The sequence below is a fragment of the Gadus morhua genome, chromosome 8 (genome assembly GCF_902167405.1).
Source record: "Gadus morhua chromosome 8, gadMor3.0, whole genome shotgun sequence".
Lineage (NCBI taxonomy): Eukaryota > Metazoa > Chordata > Actinopteri > Gadiformes > Gadidae > Gadus > Gadus morhua.
Genome location: NC_044055.1, coordinates 12,866,336 through 12,887,917, shown reverse-complemented (window position 1 = coordinate 12,887,917; position 21,582 = coordinate 12,866,336). Strand labels below are relative to the sequence as shown.

Here is a 21,582-nt window from a genome sequence, read left to right as displayed (position 1 = left end):
TTAAAGCCCAGTTCAGGGTAGAGGTGTTGCTGCGCTGTCTCCACAGAGACAACGCAGCGATATCATCATGAGCAATTCTAACTGGAGAGAAAGTGAAACCCGCCAGCTGCTGATCATGTGAGAGAAAATGATGCAGTCGCATTACACAAAGACGTTGAAAGATGGTGCGATCTACGAGAGAGACGCAGAGGAACTGTTCTTACGAGGTTTTTGTCGGGATAAAAAAAATATATACATATATGTGGGCGTTTATTGCACTTGTAAATAGTTAATCGTGTTTGTAGCCTACACTAATGCAAATTATTCTAAAGAGGTCTAGACTAAACCCCACCTTCTCCAGTGAACCAAGAAAGCCCTCGCCGTGACGAACGGTGGATTTTAACCCCTCGGTTTTATACAGGAAACTTGAGATAAGACGGTGAAATCTCCGGCCATGCCACGCCGGCTTGGCTGTGTAAAAAGGCCTAATGAAAAGGAGAAGACGGCGAGTTAGAAAGCCGAGAATATGGAGCCGCAATTGGTTAGGCCTCCCTCAGCGGCAGAAACAGGGTGCCTACCGATCTGTGTAGAGAGCCTTCTACGGGCAAAATCTGTTGGTTTATATTTATTGATCCCCTTCGAGAATTTGTGTGTAAAGGAGTGGGTATAGGCTATATTCTCGCCTTTCTCCTTAAAAAAACAACAACACATTGTAGGCTTATTGCTTTTGGGCCGGTCCTGCGCCCATTCCTTGATTCGGCACTCCAAACAATTTATTTCGTTCCAATGTTCGTCCAATCCACTCCAATAGTGGTCCTGCATTGAGTTGTTTGATTGAATGTTGATCTGAAGTTGGCGCCACTGATTGGTAGTGTTGGAATGGCGGTAGGCCTAATAATAACTAGTGTTGGAATGGCCGCATGTAACCATAACAACGGTTATAGCTAAGGTGTAGGCCTACTGTGGACAGTGCGGGACCGGGACGTAGTAAGGCCATGAAGTACAAGTTGTTCTGTGCCGTGTCCTGATTGGCTGAAGACAAATAGCTATAACGTTGCGTTCTAAAACTGGACCTGGCGATTTGACATGTTCAATCTCTGGCGACTCCTTGCAACGGCATCAGCCGCGCTGCAACAACCACTTCCAAAACAGTCTCGTTGCAAGTGGTTGCGAGGCGAATCTTTGGTCTAAACTGGGCTTAACACTCACTCGCAACACAACAGTCAGACACCGATCTCAGTACAAAGAGTTTCCCTTTTAATGCTCGTGAAACAAGGACATACAAAGCATGAAAGATTCAATACCAAAAAGTGGATACATCTCAGAGTAAATTACATTATATTGGTCTCAAGGTGACCATCTCCCTGTGTTACCGTAGTGATAAATAGTAAACAGGTGGTCAACAAGGTCCCTGTATCCGTCAACACTTGGATGAAGAGGAAGGTGAAGGTAGTGTTCTTTAGTCCCACTGAGACCAGTGGCTCCTGTGGTCCCTACAGGAACACATACCCATGGAGGATGATGTCATCGGGAAGGCGGGGCAAATTAGTTCACCCTGGAGGCATTATCAGAGGCCACTTCCTCTGCCTGTTGGCCCTGAAGACCTGAAACCACCGGTACTGCCACACACACACACACACACACACACACACACACACACACACACACACACACACACACACACACACACACACACACACACACACACACACACACACACACACACACACACACACACACACACACACACAGTGAGAAAGGCAGGTTTGTACCACAGGGACCCTCCCCCAGGTTGTGCTGTCCTCACCTGCCCGGATCCTGATTGGCCAGATAAGGAGGGTGCAGAGGCCCAGGGCGGCAGCGGCGGCCACGCCCCCGGTGACTAGCACCATGATGCGGTGGTAGAACCAGACGCAGGCGGGGCAGCACACCATGGTACTGCAGCGGGGAGAGAGAGATTAGAGTGTGAAGCTATGTTTAGCATGTGGGTGTAACCTGCGTGTGTGTGTGTGTACTGACTGGCAGGGGTGCACCGCCTGGATGACCATGACCGCCGCTCCGTTGGCCACCTTGTCAGTAAAACTCATTGCGCCGTAGACGAACGCCCCGCTTTGCTGAGACAGAGACAGAGACAGATTAACTATCAACCAGGGCTCGGTTTCCCAAAACCTTCTTAACGCTACGTCATTCGTAACCTCTACCTTTAAGTTCTACCTCAACATCTTGCGTGCGTCTCAAAATGTTCTTTGCTACGAATCTCTTTCGTACGTCGTTCGTTGGTAAGGTTGGTCTGAAGCACACCATATGACCTACGGTAGTGATGTTTCAGCTCCTGACGCTAGTCGCCGCCACTGTACAGTAACCTTTAGAAATCCCTGTTGCACAAGGAATTGCCACATTGCCAGTGATGTGTTGCACCAATATACAGTACAGTACAAATACGATACAACACGAGAGGTCAGCTCGGCTTCCAATAATTTCAAAAACTCGCAACTTCAAAAAAAATATTTTCGGTTAAAAAATGAAAAAAAATCTTATACTTGGAAATGAATGAACCATTATAAGCAACGAGGGAACTTAATAAGCGATCTAAATATTTGTTTCAACCACCGCCTCTTTCCCTTGATGGTGCGGAAAGTCCTCACACAAACCGGTAACAAAAAGCAAAGCAGTTTCAGCATAAAGAGTATTATATAATAATCTAAATAAACTGTTCAAAATGTCTATTTTCATAAATAATCAACAAGTCGGAAACCTTTTTAAACAGAAAATCAATAGCCTAATTTGAACGGCTGTTCAAATCTCCAATGTTTCTATATTGTCTATACTTTTTAAATCACTGTCTATGCTATGTTCTTCCATGGTTAAATAATGTTACGGCCTACTAGAAGGATTTCGAGCAATGTTTTTTTCGCAAAGACTGAAATATATTTTAGAACGCTATCATGCACCTGCGCATGCAATGGAAAATCTGAGCAATCGATTTCAGCATGTTCTTTCTGGAAAGCGCAGTTTACGAAGGTTGAAGGAGTGTTTCCTAAGAAGACTCCTAAGAGACCATTAGGGAAACATGCCTATAGAGGTAAACAACTTTGATTAGTCTAAACGTAGGAAGCTTCGTAGCGCGCTAAGAATAGACGTTATCGAGAAACCGGGCCAAGAAAGAGAGCTTCACTATCAACCAGAGAGAGAGAGATTGGGTACCGTCTGGTCTCCGATGAGGTCAGCGGTCATGGAGAGTGACATCACCAGTATGGTTGCTGACCCCGCCCCCAACAGTACGGCCGCGCCGTACACCCGCTCGCCCATCTGGTCGTCTAGCAACACCCAATAGGAGAAGGCCATCACGAGCAGCAGGCCCAGGAAGTAGGTCATCTAGACCAATCAGAAAGGGGCAAAAATCGGATATCACTTTCTGTCATCTGATGTTATGTACGCTAGTGTGATGTCATGTACGGTAGTCTTATGATTTCAGGTACGGTAGTGACGATTTGTATGGTCGTGTGATGATGTCATGTACGGTAGTGTGATGATGTCATTCACGGTAGTGATTTCAGGTACGTTAGTGAGGTCATGTACGGTTGTGATGTCAGGCACGTTAGTGAGGTCATGTACGCTAGTGATGTCAGGCACGTTAGTGAGGTCATGTACGGTAGTGATGTCAGGTACGTTAGTGAGGTCATGTACGGTAGTGATGTCAGGTACGTTATTGAGGTCATGTACAGAAGTTATGTCAGGTACGTTAGTCGAACGTGAAACTCACCGCGGTTCCGATCTGCTTGCTGAGCGACTTCATGATGAACGACGACAGGAATCCACTCAGGTACATGACCAGAGGAATGGTGGCTATGAACCTCTGGTAGACAGACAGACAGGTAGCAGTGAGGGGGGAGAGAGAGACAGAGCAGCGGAGAGAGAGGGGAGAGAGACAGAGCAGCAGAGGGAGAGGGGAGAGAGACAGAGCAGCAGAGAGAGAGGGGAGAGAGACAGAGCAGCAGAGAGAGAGGGGAGGGGGACAGAGCAGCAGAGAGAGAGGGGAGAGGGACAGAGCAGCAGAGAGGGACAGAGCAGCAGCAGAGAGGGGAGAGGGACAGAGCAGCAGAGAGAGAGGGGAGAGGGACAGAGCAGCAAAGAGGGGAGAGAGACAGCGCAGCAGAGAGAGAGGGACAGAGCAGCAGAGAGAGAGGGGGGAGAGGGACAGAGCAGCAGAGAGAGAGGGGCGAGGGACAGCAGCAGAGAGAGAGGGGATAGGGACAGAGCAGCAGAGAGAGAGAGAGGGGGTACCTTGGGCAGACCCAGGGTGTTGATGAGGTACATGGAGATGTAGGTCTGAGATAAGTTCACTATCAGCCTGGTGCACATGTAGAGCAGAGCCACCTACAAACACACACACATTACCACGACTACATCAATAGCATGGTCATTAATATTATTAACATTAATACATTATTACGGCTATTTAGAACATGAGTATGAATACCATTATGAATGTGAATAACAGCAGTATGAATAACATTAGGAATATGAATAAAGTACTCATAACACTCATAATCATGTTAATATTCATACTCATGAGTATGAATTACATTATTATGACTAATGACATGAATAATTGTATTATGGCTATAAATAACCATAAACATGAGTATTAATAAGATGAGTATTAATTATATAATTGTGATTATTAATAACAACATGAGTATTAATAACATTAGTATGGATAATATGAGTATTAATCACATGAGTATTGAAAACATGATTATTAACAACATAATGAGTATTGATAACTTAAGTATTAACAACATTAGTATGGATAACAGGAGTATTGACAACTTGAGTATTAACAACATTATGAGTATTGATAAAATGATGAGGGTTGATGACCTCACCTGGTAGAAGGAAGGCTGGCGGAGCCAACACTTCCACTGCAGCAGAGACCGAGGAGGAGGAGAGGAGGAGCCAATGAGGAGAGGCCTCCTCTCCCCCTCCCCCTCCTCCTCCTCCTCCTCCTCCCCCACTCCTCCCGGAGCCCCAACCCCCTCCTTGGTGCCCAGGTGGAAGAGGAGGGAGAACACGGAGCCCACGGCCAGGACGATGAGGGACAGGTTCTGCACACGCACACGCACACACACAGCAGGAGTCAGGTGAAACAGAAGAGGCAGCAGTATACTAGTTTGTATACTCCCCCCACCAGCCCCTCCCCTCACCCTGAAGACAGGGATGTCCATTGGTCCCAGTGAGTCAATGAGGGCGGGGTCATCGTCCTCTCCTGCCTGGAAGTGGAAGAGCAGGAAGGCGATGGAGTAGACGGCCATGTTGGCAACCACCGTGAGGGCGTACCTGAGGAGACCTTAGCGGTTAGCTCTACTTGAGTGGTGAGCTCTAGTTTAGCGGTGAGCTCTAGTTTAGCGGGTGAGCTCTAGTTTAGCGGTGAGCTCTAGTTTAGCGGTGAGCTCTAGTTTAGCAGGTGAGCTCTAGTTTAGCAGGTGAGCTCTAGTTTAGCAGGTGAGCTCTAGTTTAGCGGTGAGCTCTAGTTTAGTGGTGAGCTCTATTTTAGAAGTGAGCTCTAGTTAAGCAGTGAGCTCTACTTTAGCGGTAGCGTAGCATGTACCTGTAGGCAGTTAGCTCTAGTTTAGCGGTCAGCGGTAGCCTAGTGGTCACTAAAGGTGGTGAGCTCCACTTTGGCGGTAAGCTCTAGTTTAACGGAAGCTCAGCGCTACCTATAGGCGGTGAGCTCCACTTTGGCATGCTTGCAGGAGACGAGCTCGGGGATGAGGGCCAGGTGGGAGATCTGGGTGGCGGCCCAGCCGAACTGGAACACCACGATGAAGGGCAGGAAGTAGAGAAGGCTGACCCACTGGGGCGTGGCCGCATCGCAGCCTAGGCACTGGTTGAAGACGAAGGCGAACGACAGGACCACACTCACCGTACCTGATATATGCACGCACACACACACACATCCAAGTACAGATACACACATACAAACATCCAAGTTCACACACACAAGCACACACACAAACACACGCACATCCAAGTAACCACACAAACGGATACATACACACACATCCAAGTTCACACACACACACACACACACAAACACATCCAAGTATACACACACGTACACACACACACACACACAGATGTAGCAGGGGTACGCACACTAACAGCTGATGTAGAGTTGCCGCCGCCGCCCCTCCCTCCCTCCCTCCCTCCCTCCCTCCTCCTCACCCACGAGGTGCCAGGTCTTCCTCCGGCCGTAGGTCCCGCAGCCCGGCGTCCTGTCCGACTCGTAGCCGATCAGGGGCGTGCAGAGCCCGTCCGCCACCTGCCCCGACAGCAGCAGCACGCCTGGCAGACACACACCAGTCAGACCTCCGCTGTAGACCCATCAGACCACAGCTCAGACCCGCTGTAGACCCGGTGTGTCCCTTTACCTACGGGAGAGGGGGGGGGGGGGACCTACCTGCGTAGGTGCTCTGGAAGCCCAGCACGGAGTGGTAGAAGACCAGCAGGTAAGAGAACCACATGGACGCGCACAGGTCGTTGAGGAAGTGTCCGGCCGCGTAGCTGAGCTTCTGCCGCAGGGGCAGAGAGCTCCGGTCCGCCATGCTGCTGCTCTCAGACCCCTCACCGCTCCATACACAGTCTGTCTCCAGACGAAGGAGTCACTCAAACCAGGGGAGCTTTCACTTCCCCAGTCGAGCCATGAATGAGTTCTCCAGCTGCAAGTAGAGAGGGGTAAATGGGAGCCGGCTGCTGGGAGCGCTGGATGCCTAGAGGAGTGAGGGGTCAGGTCCGCTTCCTCTTGGGTCAGGTGACAGCTCAGACACCAGCGCTTACTGGTCTCCTGTCAGCTGACATAACATGGCTCATGACAGTTGATGTAACATGCGTCATGTAAGCAAGTAAACATCTCAAAAATGTTAATCTCGAAGTCCCAAACACCTCATAAAGACCAAGCCACCCCTAAACCCCGTCGAAAGTCCATCGTTAATCCCGCGCTGCCTCTATGTTTACGGCCGCTCGACCGAAGTCCGTTTCTATCGTGACCAGGTGTTTGCTCGTCAGCAAAAAGAAAACAGCGAAAATCTCCTCCTAGTTGATGACGCGGCGCTTCGATCGGACAAAGGGGAGAGCCTCACGTGACCACTTCCTCTCCGGGAGTTTCCTCAAATACTTAAATATCCCATTTCGCGCTTTTTGTTGGTTAATACGGTTCCGAAGATGGACTACAAGTGCTCTTTCGAATCATGCGTTCTTGTATTGAAAAAGGGGCTAATCTTATGTTGACATTAATTGCCCCCAGTAGCCTTTCTTAAATGTGAAGTTGGCATTTTATTTTCTTTATTGCGTCAATTATGGGCTACGAAATTAACTTATGGTCTTTTGAGGTTTTTTTTTATTATCTTTAGGGTTTTCCATTTTGTTAGGCTATTTTCTACAGCACTCTGCTTGATTGCTACTTTGTAAGTGCTATAGGCTACGAATATTTTGCAGTTAATCCATTTCCACCACTTGCAACTGTGTAGTTTCTAACCAACAATAATTGATTTTATTGCGATTCAAATTATGTCTCTGGAATTGGTATCCATTATTTAATAATGGATACCAATTCAGATTATAATTGGTTTTAATTTCTTCTGCTTTACCGCGTCTCATGCGTCTTCGCGTAGTCGGTAAACATAAATATTGCCGCCGTAAAGGATTATGGGATTCAAATGTCACCTTTCCTTTCGTAAATGTTGGTCAGGAAAGTAACATATGCTAAAGGTGGGTTAAAGGTTGCATCGAGGCAACTTTCCTAAGCATTTTTATTATTTATTTATTCGAATAACCTTACCTTAAAGTATTCAAGTCATCTCGTTAGGAAAGTAAATATCCTAAGCAAAACACAGAATCCGTAGAGGCCCAATGACTCTGGACTTCCTCAGATGGCGGTTCCATTTGTAGCCCAGCTCCTATGTGATAGGAAGCCGGGCTACACCTGCAGGCCTTCACTTAACATTGATCGTAAAGGGCTCATGTCATGCCACCGGGTGTGGGTGTGATTAGCTGGTACAAGTTTGAAAATCATTTCTTCTAATCACACCCACACCTGCTCTCATGAAATGAGCACTTTAAATGTTCAGCTGAAAGACCCGAACATCTGCTCCTGGAGATAGGAGGGGAGGAGGTGTAGAGGAGAGGAGCGGAGGTGGAGAGGAGAGGAGGTGTAGAGGAGAGGAGCGGGGGTGGAGGGTAGAGAGGAGGTGTTGCCCCCTGGTGGAGACCGGAGAATAAAACCGACCAGCTTTAACTTTTGTTTTTTAATAGAGTTATCTTACTGGTCTTACATCCTCCACTCAAGAGAAAGGAGAACGAACAAAAACAGGAAATTAAAAATACACGTTATTGTGTTTAAAAAAAAGAAATTGAACACACTAGAATCTACTAAAAACACAAACTGCTTCTGACGCTTCGGACAGGAAAGAAAGACGGCCGGCTTTAAAAAGAGCTCTGTGGACCTGGTCGTCGGTAGACCGGGGCCTCTGTAGACCGGGTCCGTCGTAGACCGGGGCCTCTGTGGACCTGGTCGTCGGTAGACCGGGTCCTCTGTAGACCGCCCGCTGGGACCCGGGTTCTGGGTCCTGTCCTGGGCCCCAGACCCCGTCCCGGGTAGACCGGGGGTCCTCATCAGTCCGTAGCTCGGCTCTGTACATCCCCAGGCACGCCTCCACCGACCCGCCCTCGTCCAATCACACGGCAGCAGGGGCGCGGAGGGGCGGGGCGACTGAGTCCAACAACAAGGCTCCACCCTCCCTAGTGGCTCTGCCTCCGGGGACCACATCCAACGCATCCACATGCACTTTGGTGGGGCTCTCTCTCACTCTCTCTCTCTCTCTCTCTCTCTCTCTCTCTGCTCAAGACCAGTACAGACCTGTCTGGACAAGACCAGTCTAGCCCAAACCAGTCTAAGCCAAACCAGTCTAGACCAGATAAGACCAGACCAGTCCTGTCTAGACCAGACCAAATTAGACTTGTCCAGACCAGACCAGTCTAGTTAAGACCGGTCTAGTCCAGGCAAGTCTAGTCCAGATCAGACTAGTCCAGTCCAGCACGGACTAGTCCAGACCAGTCTAGTCCAGTCTAGACTAGTCCGGACTGGACTGGTCTAGGGGGGGGGGGGGGGGGGGGGGGGGGGGGGGGGGGGGGGGGGGCGATGTGGTTCATCTTCTCACTTGTGTCTCTGGAGGACTTTCCTCTTCCTCCTCTTAAAGAAACAGCAGCACCTAACACACACACACACACACACACACACACACACACACACACACACACACACACACACACACACACACACACACACACACACACACACACACAGTTAGTCATCAGGCATTATGTTGGGGTCATCTTCTTGTTTTGGGTTAGTTCTTACTTTGTCTCGTCGGCCACCTCGACCTCAGCGTTGGCTGTGATTGGTGCGTTGGAGTGTCCTGCAGTCGGGTCGTCCGTATTCAGCTCCCCATTGGTCGAGCTCATCACCTGGAGGCAGATCAGGGGGCGGGGCAATAACAGGACAACCAATGAACGACAGCCACAGCCTGAACAGAACACACCCCTCGCCCTAGACTGGGTAGCCCCGCCCATTCTGCCGGCGATTTGAGTTCGCCCTGCACAAGGTTCTGGAGAAGAGCAATACATTTCTTTCTGCTTCAGATTCGTTTTTGCGGTAGCCAATCACCGAACTGGCTTTTCCCCTTGGCGCGCTATTGGCTGGTTTAACACAATGACGACAGGGAAGCGACGGCAAGCAGCCAATCGCGTACAGTCAGTTGAACTAGGCCCGTTGATCACGCCTCTTGTGCTGAAGAAAATGACAGCAGCTTCCCCAGACCAACGTGCAATCTACGATTGAGCTTGGTCTGGCAATAGCCAGACTACCCTCGTCCTGGACCTGAACCTCCCCACACACACACGGTGTGTGTGGGGAGGTTCCCATTGGTCCCCATTGGTCGAGCTCATCACCTGGAGGCAGATCAGGGGGCGGGGCAATAACAGGACAACCAATGAACGACAGCCACAGCCTGAACAGAACACACCCCTCGCCCTAGACTGGGTAGCCCCGCCCATTCTGCCGGCGATTTGAGTTCGCCCTGCACAAGGTTCTGGAGAAGAGCAATACATTTCTTTCTGCTTCAGATTTGTTTTTGCGGTAGCCAATCACCGAACTGGCTTTTCCCCTTGGCGCGCTATTGGCTGGTTTAACACAATGACGACAGGGAAGCGACGGCAAGCAGCCAATCGCGTACAGTCAGTTGAACTAGGCCCGTTGATCACGCCTCTTGTGCTGAAGAAAATGACAGCAGCTTCCCCAGACCAACGTGCAATCTACGATTGAGCTTGGTCTGGCAATAGCCAGACTACCCTCGTCCTGGACCTGAACCTCCCCACATGGATGAGCTATCCCCTCCCAGCGGGGTCAGAGGTCGTTTGGCTTTAGGAGGCCTACGGGTAGACTGTGGACGTTTGGGATCGAACCCAGAACCCTTCAGATGGACAGACTAACCCTCCCTCCCAGCCTATCACAGACCGGCAGCAGTACCTGGACAGAACCTCCCAGCCTATCAGCAGTGAGATGGGAGCCCAGAAGCTCTCGATTGGTCACAGGAGTCGGCTGGGACTCACTGCCCTTCCCCTCTGGAGACTAGAGGAGCAGGAGGAGGGGTGTGGGGGGGATGAGGCGGTGGAGTTGGTGGTGGCAGGGAGGAGGAAGAGCAGGAGGTGGTGGCAGGGAGGAGGAAGAGCAGGAGGTGGTGGTAGGGAGGAGGAAGAGCCGGAGGAGGTGGGGGTAGGGGGAACGTAAAAGGGAGAAGAGGTTAAATTAAGTAGAAGTTAGCAACGGAGGGGTGGAGGTGCAGAATGAGAGGGAGCAGGTGGAGGTGCAGATTGAGGGAGCAGGAGAAAAGAGGAGAGAACAGTTTAGTGTCAGTGTTAAGAGGAGGAGGAGGAGTGCACGTCAGTGGGGCGAGTGCACGTGCTTAGAGACCATGCAAGAGACCCCATCCACACACAACCAACCGTGTGTGTGTGTGTGTGTGTGTGTGTGTGTGTGTGTGTGTGTGTGTGTGTGTGTGTGTGTGTGTGTGTGTGTGTGTGTGTGTGTGTGTGTGTGTGTGTGTGTGTGTGTGTGTGTACCTGGTGTTTAGCGTGGGCGGGGGCTTTCTCTCGGCTGCTGTTCTGTAGCGGCGTCTCGCTGGCCACCGGACCAATCGGAGTGGGCTGGGGAAACGAGGAATGTCACAGGAAGTGACGCGAGTTAGCCTCATCTAACGTCTTGTTACGATCCAGCAAAGGCAAAGATCTAGAGCGTGTAGACTCACCAGTGGTTTAGTTCTAGATCTAGAGCAGGTAGACTCAGCAGTGGTTTAGGTCTAGATCTAGAGCAGGTAGACTCAGCAGTGGTTTAGGTCTAGATCTAGAGCAGGTAGACTCACCAGTGGTTTAGGTCTAGAGCTAGAGCAGGTAGACTCACCAGTGGTTTAGGTCTAGATCTAGAGCAGGTAGACTCACCAGTGGTTTAGGTCTAGATCTAGAGCAGGTAGACTCACCAGTGGTTTAGGTCTAGATCTAGAGCAGGTAGACTCACCAGTGGTTTAGGTCTAGAGCTAGAGCAGGTAGACTCACCAGTAGTTTAGGTCTAGATCTAGAGCAGGTAGACTCACCAGTGGTTTAGGTCTAGATCTAGAGTAGGTAGACTCACCAGTGGTTTAGGTCTAGATCTAGAGCAGGTAGACTCACCAGTGGTTTAGGTCTAGTTCTAGAGCAGGTAGACTCAGCAGTGGTTTAGGTCTAGATCTAGAGCAGGTAGACTCAGCAGTGGTTTAGGTCTAGATCTAGAGCAGGTAGACTCACCAGTGGTTTAGGTCTAGATCTAGAGCAGGTAGACTCACCAGTGGTTTAGGTCTAGATCTAGAGCAGGTAGACTCAGCAGTGGTTAAGGTCTAGATCTAGAGCAGGTAGACTGACCAGTGGTTTAGGTCTAGATCTAGAGCAGGTAGACTCAGCAGTGGTTTAGGTCTAGATCTAGAGCAGGTAGACTCACCAGTGGTTTAGGTCTAGATCTAGAGTAGGTATACTCACCAGTGGTCTAGATACAGATGTATAGATCTAGAGCAGACTCACTAGGGGCTTGCCGGTCCAGTCGTACTGGTAGTCGAAGGTGAAGGCGTTGCGGTCAAACAGGTCGGTGAACAGCTTCCTCAGGTAGTCGTAATCCGGCTTCTCAAAGAAGTCCAGCCGGCGCACGTAGCGCAGGTATGTCGCCATCTCTTCTGTACACACACACACACACACACACACACACACACACACAAACACACACCACACAGGTTTCCAACCACACACAGGTTACCACACACATACAGGTTACCACACACACAGACACACACACAGGTTACCACACACACACACACACAGGTTACCACACACACACACACACACAGGTTACCACACACACACACACACACACACACACACACACACACACACACACACACACACACAGTGTGTTGGCAGGGGTTCTGACCTGGGAAGCCTTCACAGAGGACCTCGATGGGCGTGTCTCTCTTGGTGTCTCCTATCTTCTGGTAGCGCTCCTTCAGGGTGTCCGCCTGCACACACACACACACACATGTTGATACACCCACATGTCCTGATACACCCACACACACACGTCCTGACACACACACACACGTCCCGGCTTGGGGGGGTTCGTGTGGTTCTCTTCTAGCGACCTAGGACATGCTAAGGTGGAGAGGGGCTGCTGACCTTTAACCCCTGCCATGGGAGGCTGCCTCGCAGGAAGTACATGAACATGTGACCCAGCGCCTCCAGGTCGTCTCTACGGCTTTGCTCTGCAAGAAGAGGCAGGTCAGTTCTACATTCATATAGCTATAGAACTGAATTCTACCATATATATATATATCTTTATATGAACCCATTCTAAATGTATACATCTATATTTGAACCCATTTTAAATGTATACATTTATATTAATACATTCTGAATTAATAGACATCGTATCATATAGTTCTATAAACCTCTATAGATATAGACTTACATCTATACATCTATGGATATCCATCTCAACAGACCTATTCTATAGATATGTTTACAGGTGTAGTTCTAAAGAAGAGTCTCTAGATCTAGAGATGTATCGAGTAGAACAGCAGTATGAACCTTTGCCCAGGTGCGTGTTGATGCTCATGTAGCGCGCCGTGCCCGTCAGGCTCTTGTGCTCGCGGTAGGGGATGTGCTTCTTGGTCTCTGGGTCGATGTACTCCTTGGCCAGGCCGAAGTCGATGATGTGGATGGTGTGCTGCCGCTTGGAGCCCGGCCGGCCCACCAGGAAGTTCTCCGGCTTCACGTCCCGGTAGATCAGGCTCCGTGTGTGGACAAACTCCATACGGGTTATCTGGAGGAGATGCAGAGGCTGTAGAACCTTCTAGAACCACACAGGTTATATAGAGGAGATACAGAGGCTGTAGAACCTTCTAGAACCACACCGGTTGTCTAGAGGAGATGGAGGCTGCAAGCGGAAACATGGCGGTGATGACGATGGAAACATTGATCCTGTCAACCATTGAGAATTCCCAGTGAACTTCACTGTGAGATCACCATGAAATCAACAAGCAGCTAGCAGCCCTGACGCTAGCAGAGCTAAGGCTAGCAGCCTTGAAGCTAGCAGGAGTAAAGCAAGCAGAGCTAAGGCTAGTAGCCTTGAAGCTAACAGGAGTAACGATAGCAGAGCTAACACTAGCAGCTTTTCGCTAGCGGCCCTTTCGCTAGCAGAATTAGCTCTAGCAGCCTTGAAGGTAGCAGCCCTAACGCTAGCAGCCCTGATGCTAGCAGCTCCGGAGACAGCTCCAGCAGCTAGCCGATGGGCGCTAGCAGCCAGACGCTAGCAGCCCTGATGCTAGCAGAGCTAACAATAGCAGCTCCAGACAATAGCAGCCAGACGCTAACAGAGCTCCAGACGCTCGCAGCCTTGCTCACCAGCTGGATGGCCACCATGAGCACGGTCTTCAGGGAGAAGGTGCGGTCACAGAGGTCGAACAGATCCTCCAGGCTGGGCCCCAGAAGCTCCAGAACCATGGCGTTGTACTTCCCACACGGCCCGAAGTAGAACACCTGGGGTACACCCTCTGGAGGGGGGGGGGGAGGGGGGAGGTTAGAGGTCAGGGGTCAGGGTCTCTATGGGTCCGCTCACCAGGTCAGGGGAGGAGAGGTCTCACCTGAGCTGCCCAGCTGCTTGTAGAACCGGTACTCCAGGTGGAGCTGGGGAGCACGCGACTTGATTGGCTCCTAGACAGGAAGTGGAGGGTCAGTCTCTATGATGCATCCATAGTGGTTCAGTACCAGATGGTTCTTCTGATACATGTGTAATGGTTCAGCACCAGTTTGATGGTTCTGATACATGTATAGTGGTTCAGTACCAGTTTGATGGTTCTGGTACATGTAGTGGTTCAGTACCAGTTTGATGGTTCTGATACATGTATAGTGGTTCCGTACTAGTTTGATGGTTCTGGTACATGTATAGTGGTTCCGTACTAGTTTGATGGTTCTGGTACATGTGTAGTGTTGAATTACCAGTTTGATGGTACATGTGTAGTGGTTCAGTATCAGTTTGATTGTGGTTCTGGTACATAAGTAGTGGTTCATTACCAGTTTGATGGTACATGTGTAGAGGTTACGTACCAGTTTGATGGTACATGTATAATGGTTCTTTACCAGTTTGATGGTACATGTGTAATGGTTCAGAACCAGTTTGATGATGGTTCTGGTACATGTACACTGGTTCCTTACCAGTTTGATGGCCACGTATTCGTTGGTGTACAGGTTCTTGCCCAGCCGCAGCTCTCCAAAGTTGCCACAGCCGATCTTCTTGCCGACGCGGAAGTTGGGTCCGACCATCAGAACCCCGGAGTTGGAGCCGGCGCTGCGGCTGCCGTGCCCCGACCGGTTGCTCGCTTTGGCCGACATCCTCTTGCCCTCCTCAGCCTCGCCCTTAGCACCGCCCCCGCCGCCGCCCGCCCCCCGCTTGTCAAAGTCCATCAGCTTGTGGTAGCCTGGTCTCTCCACGGTTACGCTGGTTCCATGCACCCCTCAACCGCTCAGAGAAGCCGCCTGCGGCCTGGCCGGGATAGCGCTTAGCGAGGAGGGGCAAGCTCAGGGAGATGCTAGGTCTCAGCTAGGATGGCTAGGCTCGGCAGATGAAATGTGGTTAGCTAGCCTAGGGAGATATAAGTGGTTATCTAGGATAGGAGGAGACAGGAGATGCTGGGTGGTTAGCTATAAGAGGATATTGGGATGCTAGTGTGTTAGCTAGGCTAGCTTCAGAAGATATGGCCACTGGAAGGTCGCTGGCTGAAGGTAGTGATTGGTCAATGGGCCAGCCCCCCCGGTAGGGGCCAGGGGTCAGGATGAAGAGGAAAAGAATGACTTGATCTGCCACAGTCGGTAGCTAACTACATGCTAACATGCTACATGTGGCTAGCAAGCACAGCTGACTTCACCTTCAGGCTGAGTGCTGCAACATTCCAGCCTAGCCTTCCACTAGCTAAACAATGTGGCTGCAGCAGGGCTGGTGGGAGCTACACGTTAGCAGCTTCCTGTTCACTGCATTGGAGGAGAACGTTGAGCGAAGGTTCTGGTGTCTCCGACGGCTCTGGTCACATGGCTCACTGGTCCCCTGGAGATACACAACAGACGAGCCATTAGACTTTCCAAGGGTGGAAGGTCCCTCTCAACCATATCCTGAAGATATCTCCATTGTAGACCAGAATCCTTGCTAGCAGAAGGAAGGGGGGGGGGGGGGGGGGGTCTACTGGCCAGAGGTAGGAGGAGCTAGAAATGATAACTAGCGGTTTGTTCCCACACTGAAGAACACACAGGGAGGGAGATTAGGTTTCCCTAGTTCCACCTCCTCCTCCACCAAAATCTCTCTCCCTTCCTCCTCCTCCTCTCTCCCTCCCTCCCTCCTCTCCCACTTCCTCCCTCCCTCCTAACCTTCATCCTCTCTCCCCCCCTTCCTCCTCTCTCCCTTCCACCTCTTCTCTTTCTACTCATCCCGTCTTTCTCCTGCCTTCTCTGTTACTGTGATTAACATCCTGCCCCTACCTCCTCCTCCCTCTCTCCTCCTCCTCCTGCCTCCCTCTCTTGTGGAAGCAGTGACCAGTTGGTCAATGCGTTGAATACACGTTGAAAGCATCACTTAAGTTCAGACCCACGAAAAAGTGGGTGGTGTAGCGATGTTGTAGCGGTGGTGGTATAGCGGTGCTGGTGTAGCGGTGGTGTAGTATCGGTTTTATAGCGCTGGTGTAGCGGTGGTGTAGTATCGGTTGTATAGCGGTGGTGTAGTTTCGGTTGTATAGCGCTGGTGTAGCATCAGTTGTACAGCGATGGTGTAGTATCAGTTGTATAGCGGTGGTGTAGCGGAGGTGTAGTGTCGGTTGTATAGCGCAGATGTAGCGGAGGTGTAGTGTCGGTTGTATAGCCGTGGTGTAGCGATGGTGTAGTATCAGTTGTACAGCGGTGGTGTAGTATCGGTTGTATAGCGGTGGTGTAGTGGTGGTGTAGCATCGGTTGTATAGCGTTGGTGTAGTATCGGTTGTAAAGCGCTGGTGTAGTGGTGGTGTAGCATCGGTTGTATAGCGGTGGTGTAGTATCGGTTGTATAGCGCTGGTGTAATGGTGGTGTAGCATCGGTTGTATAGCGGTGGTGTAGCATCAGTTGTACAGCGGTGGTGTAGTATCAGTTGTATAGCGGTGGTGTAGCGGAGGTGTAGTATCGGTTGTATAGCGCAGGTGTAGCGGAGGTGTAGTGTCGGTTGTATAGCGGTGGTGTAGCGATGGTGTAGTATCGGTGGTGTAGCGGTGGTGTAGTATCGGTAGTATAGCGTGCGGTGGTTTAGCGGTGGTTTAGGGGTGGTGTAGCAGCATGAGTAGGCTGTGTCAGCAGCCCTACATGGAGCAGCCTACAGCATCAGATGCTACGGCTCCCACACAGTACAGTCCTCTAGCTCTCCTACTCACTGCAGCTGCCAGACCTCAGGCCCTGCAATTCATACCAGCACCGGTTAGCAAAGGCTACAGAGACAGAGACTGACGTGAGGCTGGAGCCAGTCAGACCCCCATGTCCAATAAGAAAACATCCAGAGCTCCAGCCGGTTAGGGTCCTCTACATTGGTTCAGCCAGAGGAACCCATCAAAGGAGGCGCTGTCAGAATGGAGTGGTAAATAGAGAGAAGAAAGAAATGCAGAACTAACACCCGTCCACACGGGCGAAAACTATCTTTTCCCCTCTGTTTTCCTTTGATGCGTTTCAGGAATTTCTCCATAAAGACGGACTCATTGCAAAAACGCATGTCGCTGTAGAAACTCTGTAGTACGTAATCAAGGCCACTGTGTGGCGCTGGTTTACTAGTGACACGCATGAACATGGAGGAACATGAACGTCTTACTCAATATAAAAGAATCAACCATCATATCACATACTTCACTATTGATTGACGTAACGTCTGTTGGCATGACTGCTCAGTTTTAAACATTGTGTACTAGTGAACGAGCTCTAGATAAGGGGAAGTGTTGAAAAAGGATAGTAGGTGGTAGGCATCAAGGAAATAAAGGCATGCAGACTTGAAACTGATCCTACTAAGTTCTGTTTACTTCTGACTGGTTTTTATCGGATAAAAAAAACCTGCTGTGAAGAAATTTTTGATTCCAAACCGGCTGTTTCCCAAGTGCACATGAACGGTTGCGGTCGGGAACACGCGTAAGCGTGAGCGCGAGCCGTCTCGTTATTACCAGGAGGGTGAACGCACCTTTACGCCTGCGCGCTGTATACAAACATGTTGTTAAACCTTTTAGATTGAGCAGAAAATATTTTTTAATGTCAGTTAGTAATTAAATTTACCAAGGGACAAAAATAATACAAATAAAATCAAACAAAACAACTTTGACGGAACTCTAACGTTGCCCAGCCGGTGGGGGGGCGATGACGTCATTGTTTGCCTATTAGGCATCCACACGAATCCTAACACGAAAACGCATGGGGCCGTATTTATCTTAGGGGCCACTCACACTAGGGCCACGGCCCTGTGCCCGAGCTCATTTGCATACTAAAGTCTAGAACGTTTGGCTAGTGTGACCACGTCATCCGTATTCCAGCACGGAACAGCCCCTTGGCCACGGCACACTTGGGAGAGGTGTGCCGTGGCCAAAGTACAGATGCTAATGCGCAGATACGCAACGTGAGCTGGATGACGTAGTCCTTGCGCGATCCTTCTTTCTTTATAGGTCCATGCCCTTCTTCCCCACAACAATCATTTTAAACAATGGCGGCAAGCGGTTCACGAGTGGGTTTACGTTGGTGCAATAGTGAAGTCGAGGGTTTACTTGAAATTTGGGCCAACGACAGTATTCACGTTGTTGTTCTCCATTGTTGTTATGGCGGCGAGGACGCTTGGTGATGACGTATTTATCGTATTACGACGTGATGACGTATGTATGAAGGAGCAATCGTGCCCAGGCCACGGCCATTGGGAGCAGTGTGACCACGGGCCAGCGGGGGGAGTGGGGAGGGGGGGAATCGTGCTGAATCTTCCTGCAGCACGGAACAGGCAAAAGGCCCTAGTGTGAGTGGCCCCTTATTCACCCTGAGACCTGCTTTCAACAAGGCGCGTTTTTGGACACCATGAACGCTGGATCCGTCTGGACGGTCAGCCCAAAAAAACAAAAAAATAAAAAAACCTTTACATGTGGACGGTGCCTAAACAGCCAAAAAACATCCCTCCCTCCTCCAGCTTCTCCACCAATGACAAGTGTTGCATTTCACACACCTGGGTCAGAAATCAGCCGGGGGCGGGTTAAAACCCAAGAGGTCTCACCACGGGCCTCAGCTAAATAGATATTCTCACAGCACATTGAACTCACTAGTAGCTGAGGGATGGCTGTGTCACGGTCAGGAGTTGACACCCATATGATAGCTGTTAAATGTTAAGAGCACCCACGGTGAGACCGGTTCCCCTCACACCTGGTGCCTAACCAGAGAGGATCCCACTCTGGATTAGGAACCGCTTTCTGCTGTTCTCCCAGCAGTCTGTTAAGATGTCCCCCTTTCCCGAAGTACTTCACCTTGACCTTCATCCTCCCATCAGAACCTCTGGTTAAAAGACTACAGCTAGGAGGCCTTCAACACTGGATGGACAAATATCACTTCCTCCAACACATGATGGATCTATACGGAGTACGGACCAATATGAACAGCAGCAATACGACTATACTCCCAGATCAGCTGGTCCAGAGAGGAGCTGGACACAAACCCTGACATCACTCACTAACATCTACTGTAGTAGTGTTATGTTATTTTAACTATATGTTAGGTTGAGGTAACTAGATGTTAAATGTTATTTTGAGGTAACTATATTTTATGGTGAGGTAACAGGATGTTATGTTAACCAGGTGTTTTGGTCAGATAACTAGATGTTGAGGTAACCAGATGTTATGTTAAATAGATGTAATGTTGGATAACTAGATGTTATGTTGTGGTACCTAGATGTTATGTTGAGGTAACTAGGTGTTATGTTGAGGTAACTAGGTGTTATGTTGAGGCAACTAGGTGTTATGTTGAGTTAACTAGATGTTATGTTGCGGTAACCAGATGTTATGTTGAGGTAACTAGACGTTATGTTGAGTTAACTAGATGTTATATTGAGGTAATTATATGTTATGGTGAGGTAATTATATGTTATGTTGAGGAAACTAGTCAAGCAGTCAGGCTAAGGTAGTTAGTTAAAAGTGTGTGGCCTTGCCCTGTTAGCCTAACACAAAAAACGTAAACTAAAAGGCTAACATGCGTCCATGTTTGGTAAAGGATATATTGTGTTACAAAGCAGTACTGTCTAAAGCCCGTCACTTAGTACAGAAAGTCTGTTAGCACAGCAGCAGCTAGCCACAAGCTAAGGCTAGCTGGCTAACGTCATATCTCAACCCACACATTCTCCGTCAGCTTTTGGAAAACACGCATTGTATTTGAAGTTGAGAAGCCATCTACCTACCAATCTGTGTTTTCTTGGGAGTATTTTCTAGTTGAAAGGTGGACAAAGTAGTGTTTTAGTCTCGTATCATCTGTCTTCCTGTGGTGGTTTAGCAGCGGATCCAGACGCTCCGTCGGTGGGGGCGCTGCGCTCTTAGCGTAGCCCGCCGGAGGGCCCGTGGCGCCGGGCTCGGTCCTGGCGTAGAGCGCTTCGGGAATACGAGGCAGAGAATCAGCGTGTTGTCGGGAAGACTGAGTGGCTGACGGAGACAGTCAGGAGAGGGGGAGGGACGAACCATACCTCTTGTCTCTTTATCCGTCTCTCTCTCTCTCTCTCTCTCTCTCTCTCTCTCTCTCTCTCTCTCTCTCTCTCTCTCTCTCTCTCTCTCTCTCTCTCTCTCGCTATCACACTATCACACTATCCACACTCCATCTCTCTCTCTATCTCAATTAAATAAAATTCAATTTAAAAAAGCATTATAGGCATGAGAAATAAACAATTTACATTGCCAAAGTAGTTGAACAATAAAGAGGTCAAAGTATAAAACGTTAAATACAAAATACATCAGTTATTATACTAAGTACTCAATATTTAAAAAGTAAAATGTGGGATATTATGAACAATTACAGTTAGTATCTACTATAAACAGATAAATTAAATTTACACTCTGTCTGTCTGTCTGTCTGTCTGTCTGTCTGTCTGTCTGTCTGTCTGTCTGTCTGTCTGTCTGTCTGACTGTTTGTTTCCCTTCTCTGTCTTGTGTCTTCTTCATTGTTTTGTGTTTGATATTGCTAAATGTGATTTCATAATATTATATTTCATGTAATAATGTTTCTATATAAAGTAGTTATTGTATATGCAATGAGATCATTCTACAAATAATGTACTGATGTGTAACTTTCATTTATTACAGGCAGTTATAAATAAAAAAAAAATGGAAAAAAGCTACAAGCAGCATTTTACAGGTTACATGTTGTTTGGTCAATTGACTTCATCTTCCTTGAGCAGTTAGAACTTTTGGTCCTCAAAAGCCACTAAGTTGGTCCCGCTCAAATCATTCCGCCTAGGATCTGTGGTCATTTTAGTCACAGTTTATGCTCATTTCAATACAACTCCCTAATTGAAAAGATGTGGATTTCATCTTGTTCAGAATTATATCCTGAACAACTTTTGTATTGGTCTCAAGATCATATATAGGAGTCCATTTTGATATAAAGATATTTAAGACATTTAAGTCTTGACGTGTTTCAAACCACACCCTTTTCGATGAATCCTTAATCTTTACTGTAGACTTCCCTTAATGTCAGCTTGAAGACATTGGTCCAGAGATGATTAAGTCAAAAAACCTAGGTTCCTAAGGGAATTTAGTGTTTTTAACAAAATTGAAGATGGCCTTAAATCTATCTATACAGAAGTCATAGGTAACTTAGGCAGATTTGTTCACCATGAGGATATGCATGTGTGGGCAAAGTTTCATGACTTTAAGTCAAAGGGGTCACGAGATATGCTTGTACCAAATTTGCATT

General features: G+C 49.0%; 2 protein-coding genes across 7 annotated transcripts; both read right to left on the bottom strand.

Annotated features, from left to right (window-relative positions):
* Nucleotides 1–1,213: 1,213 nt before the first annotated feature.
* mfsd12a (major facilitator superfamily domain containing 12a) lies at nt 1,214–7,975 on the bottom strand. 2 transcript variants are annotated; one of them, XM_030364321.1, is made up of 12 exons: nt 7,820–7,975; nt 6,443–6,701; nt 6,208–6,327; nt 5,700–5,910; nt 5,187–5,319; nt 4,869–5,087; nt 4,264–4,356; nt 3,743–3,835; nt 3,184–3,354; nt 1,999–2,093; nt 1,787–1,917; nt 1,224–1,598 (listed from the first exon to the last, which is right to left on the bottom strand). In XM_030364321.1, exons 2-12 carry the CDS (start codon nt 6,585–6,587, stop codon nt 1,525–1,527), a joined length of 1,485 nt encoding a protein of 494 aa, XP_030220181.1. In that variant the 5' UTR covers nt 6,588–6,701; nt 7,820–7,975; the 3' UTR covers nt 1,224–1,524. The 2 variants fall into 2 exon arrangements, with proteins under 2 accessions (XP_030220180.1, XP_030220181.1); XM_030364320.1 differs by lacking the exon at nt 7,820–7,975 and having other exon boundaries at nt 1,214–1,598; nt 6,443–7,358.
* A 295-nt stretch (nt 7,976–8,270) lies between these two features.
* Nucleotides 8,271–20,375, bottom strand: LOC115549230 (casein kinase I). 5 transcript variants are annotated; one of them, XM_030364322.1, is made up of 12 exons: nt 20,078–20,375; nt 14,827–15,712; nt 14,256–14,325; nt 14,017–14,165; nt 13,201–13,435; nt 12,790–12,875; nt 12,548–12,632; nt 12,145–12,293; nt 11,158–11,241; nt 10,565–10,666; nt 9,398–9,504; nt 8,271–9,248 (listed from the first exon to the last, which is right to left on the bottom strand). In XM_030364322.1, the coding sequence occupies exons 2-12, from the start codon at nt 15,073–15,075 to the stop codon at nt 9,194–9,196; spliced, it is 1,371 nt and encodes a 456-aa protein (XP_030220182.1). In that variant the 5' UTR covers nt 15,076–15,712; nt 20,078–20,375; the 3' UTR covers nt 8,271–9,193. The 5 variants fall into 5 exon arrangements, with proteins under 5 accessions (XP_030220182.1, XP_030220184.1, XP_030220185.1 ...); XM_030364324.1 differs by having other exon boundaries at nt 12,145–12,290; XM_030364325.1 differs by lacking the exon at nt 10,565–10,666.
* Between the last annotated feature and the right edge of the window lie 1,207 nt (nt 20,376–21,582).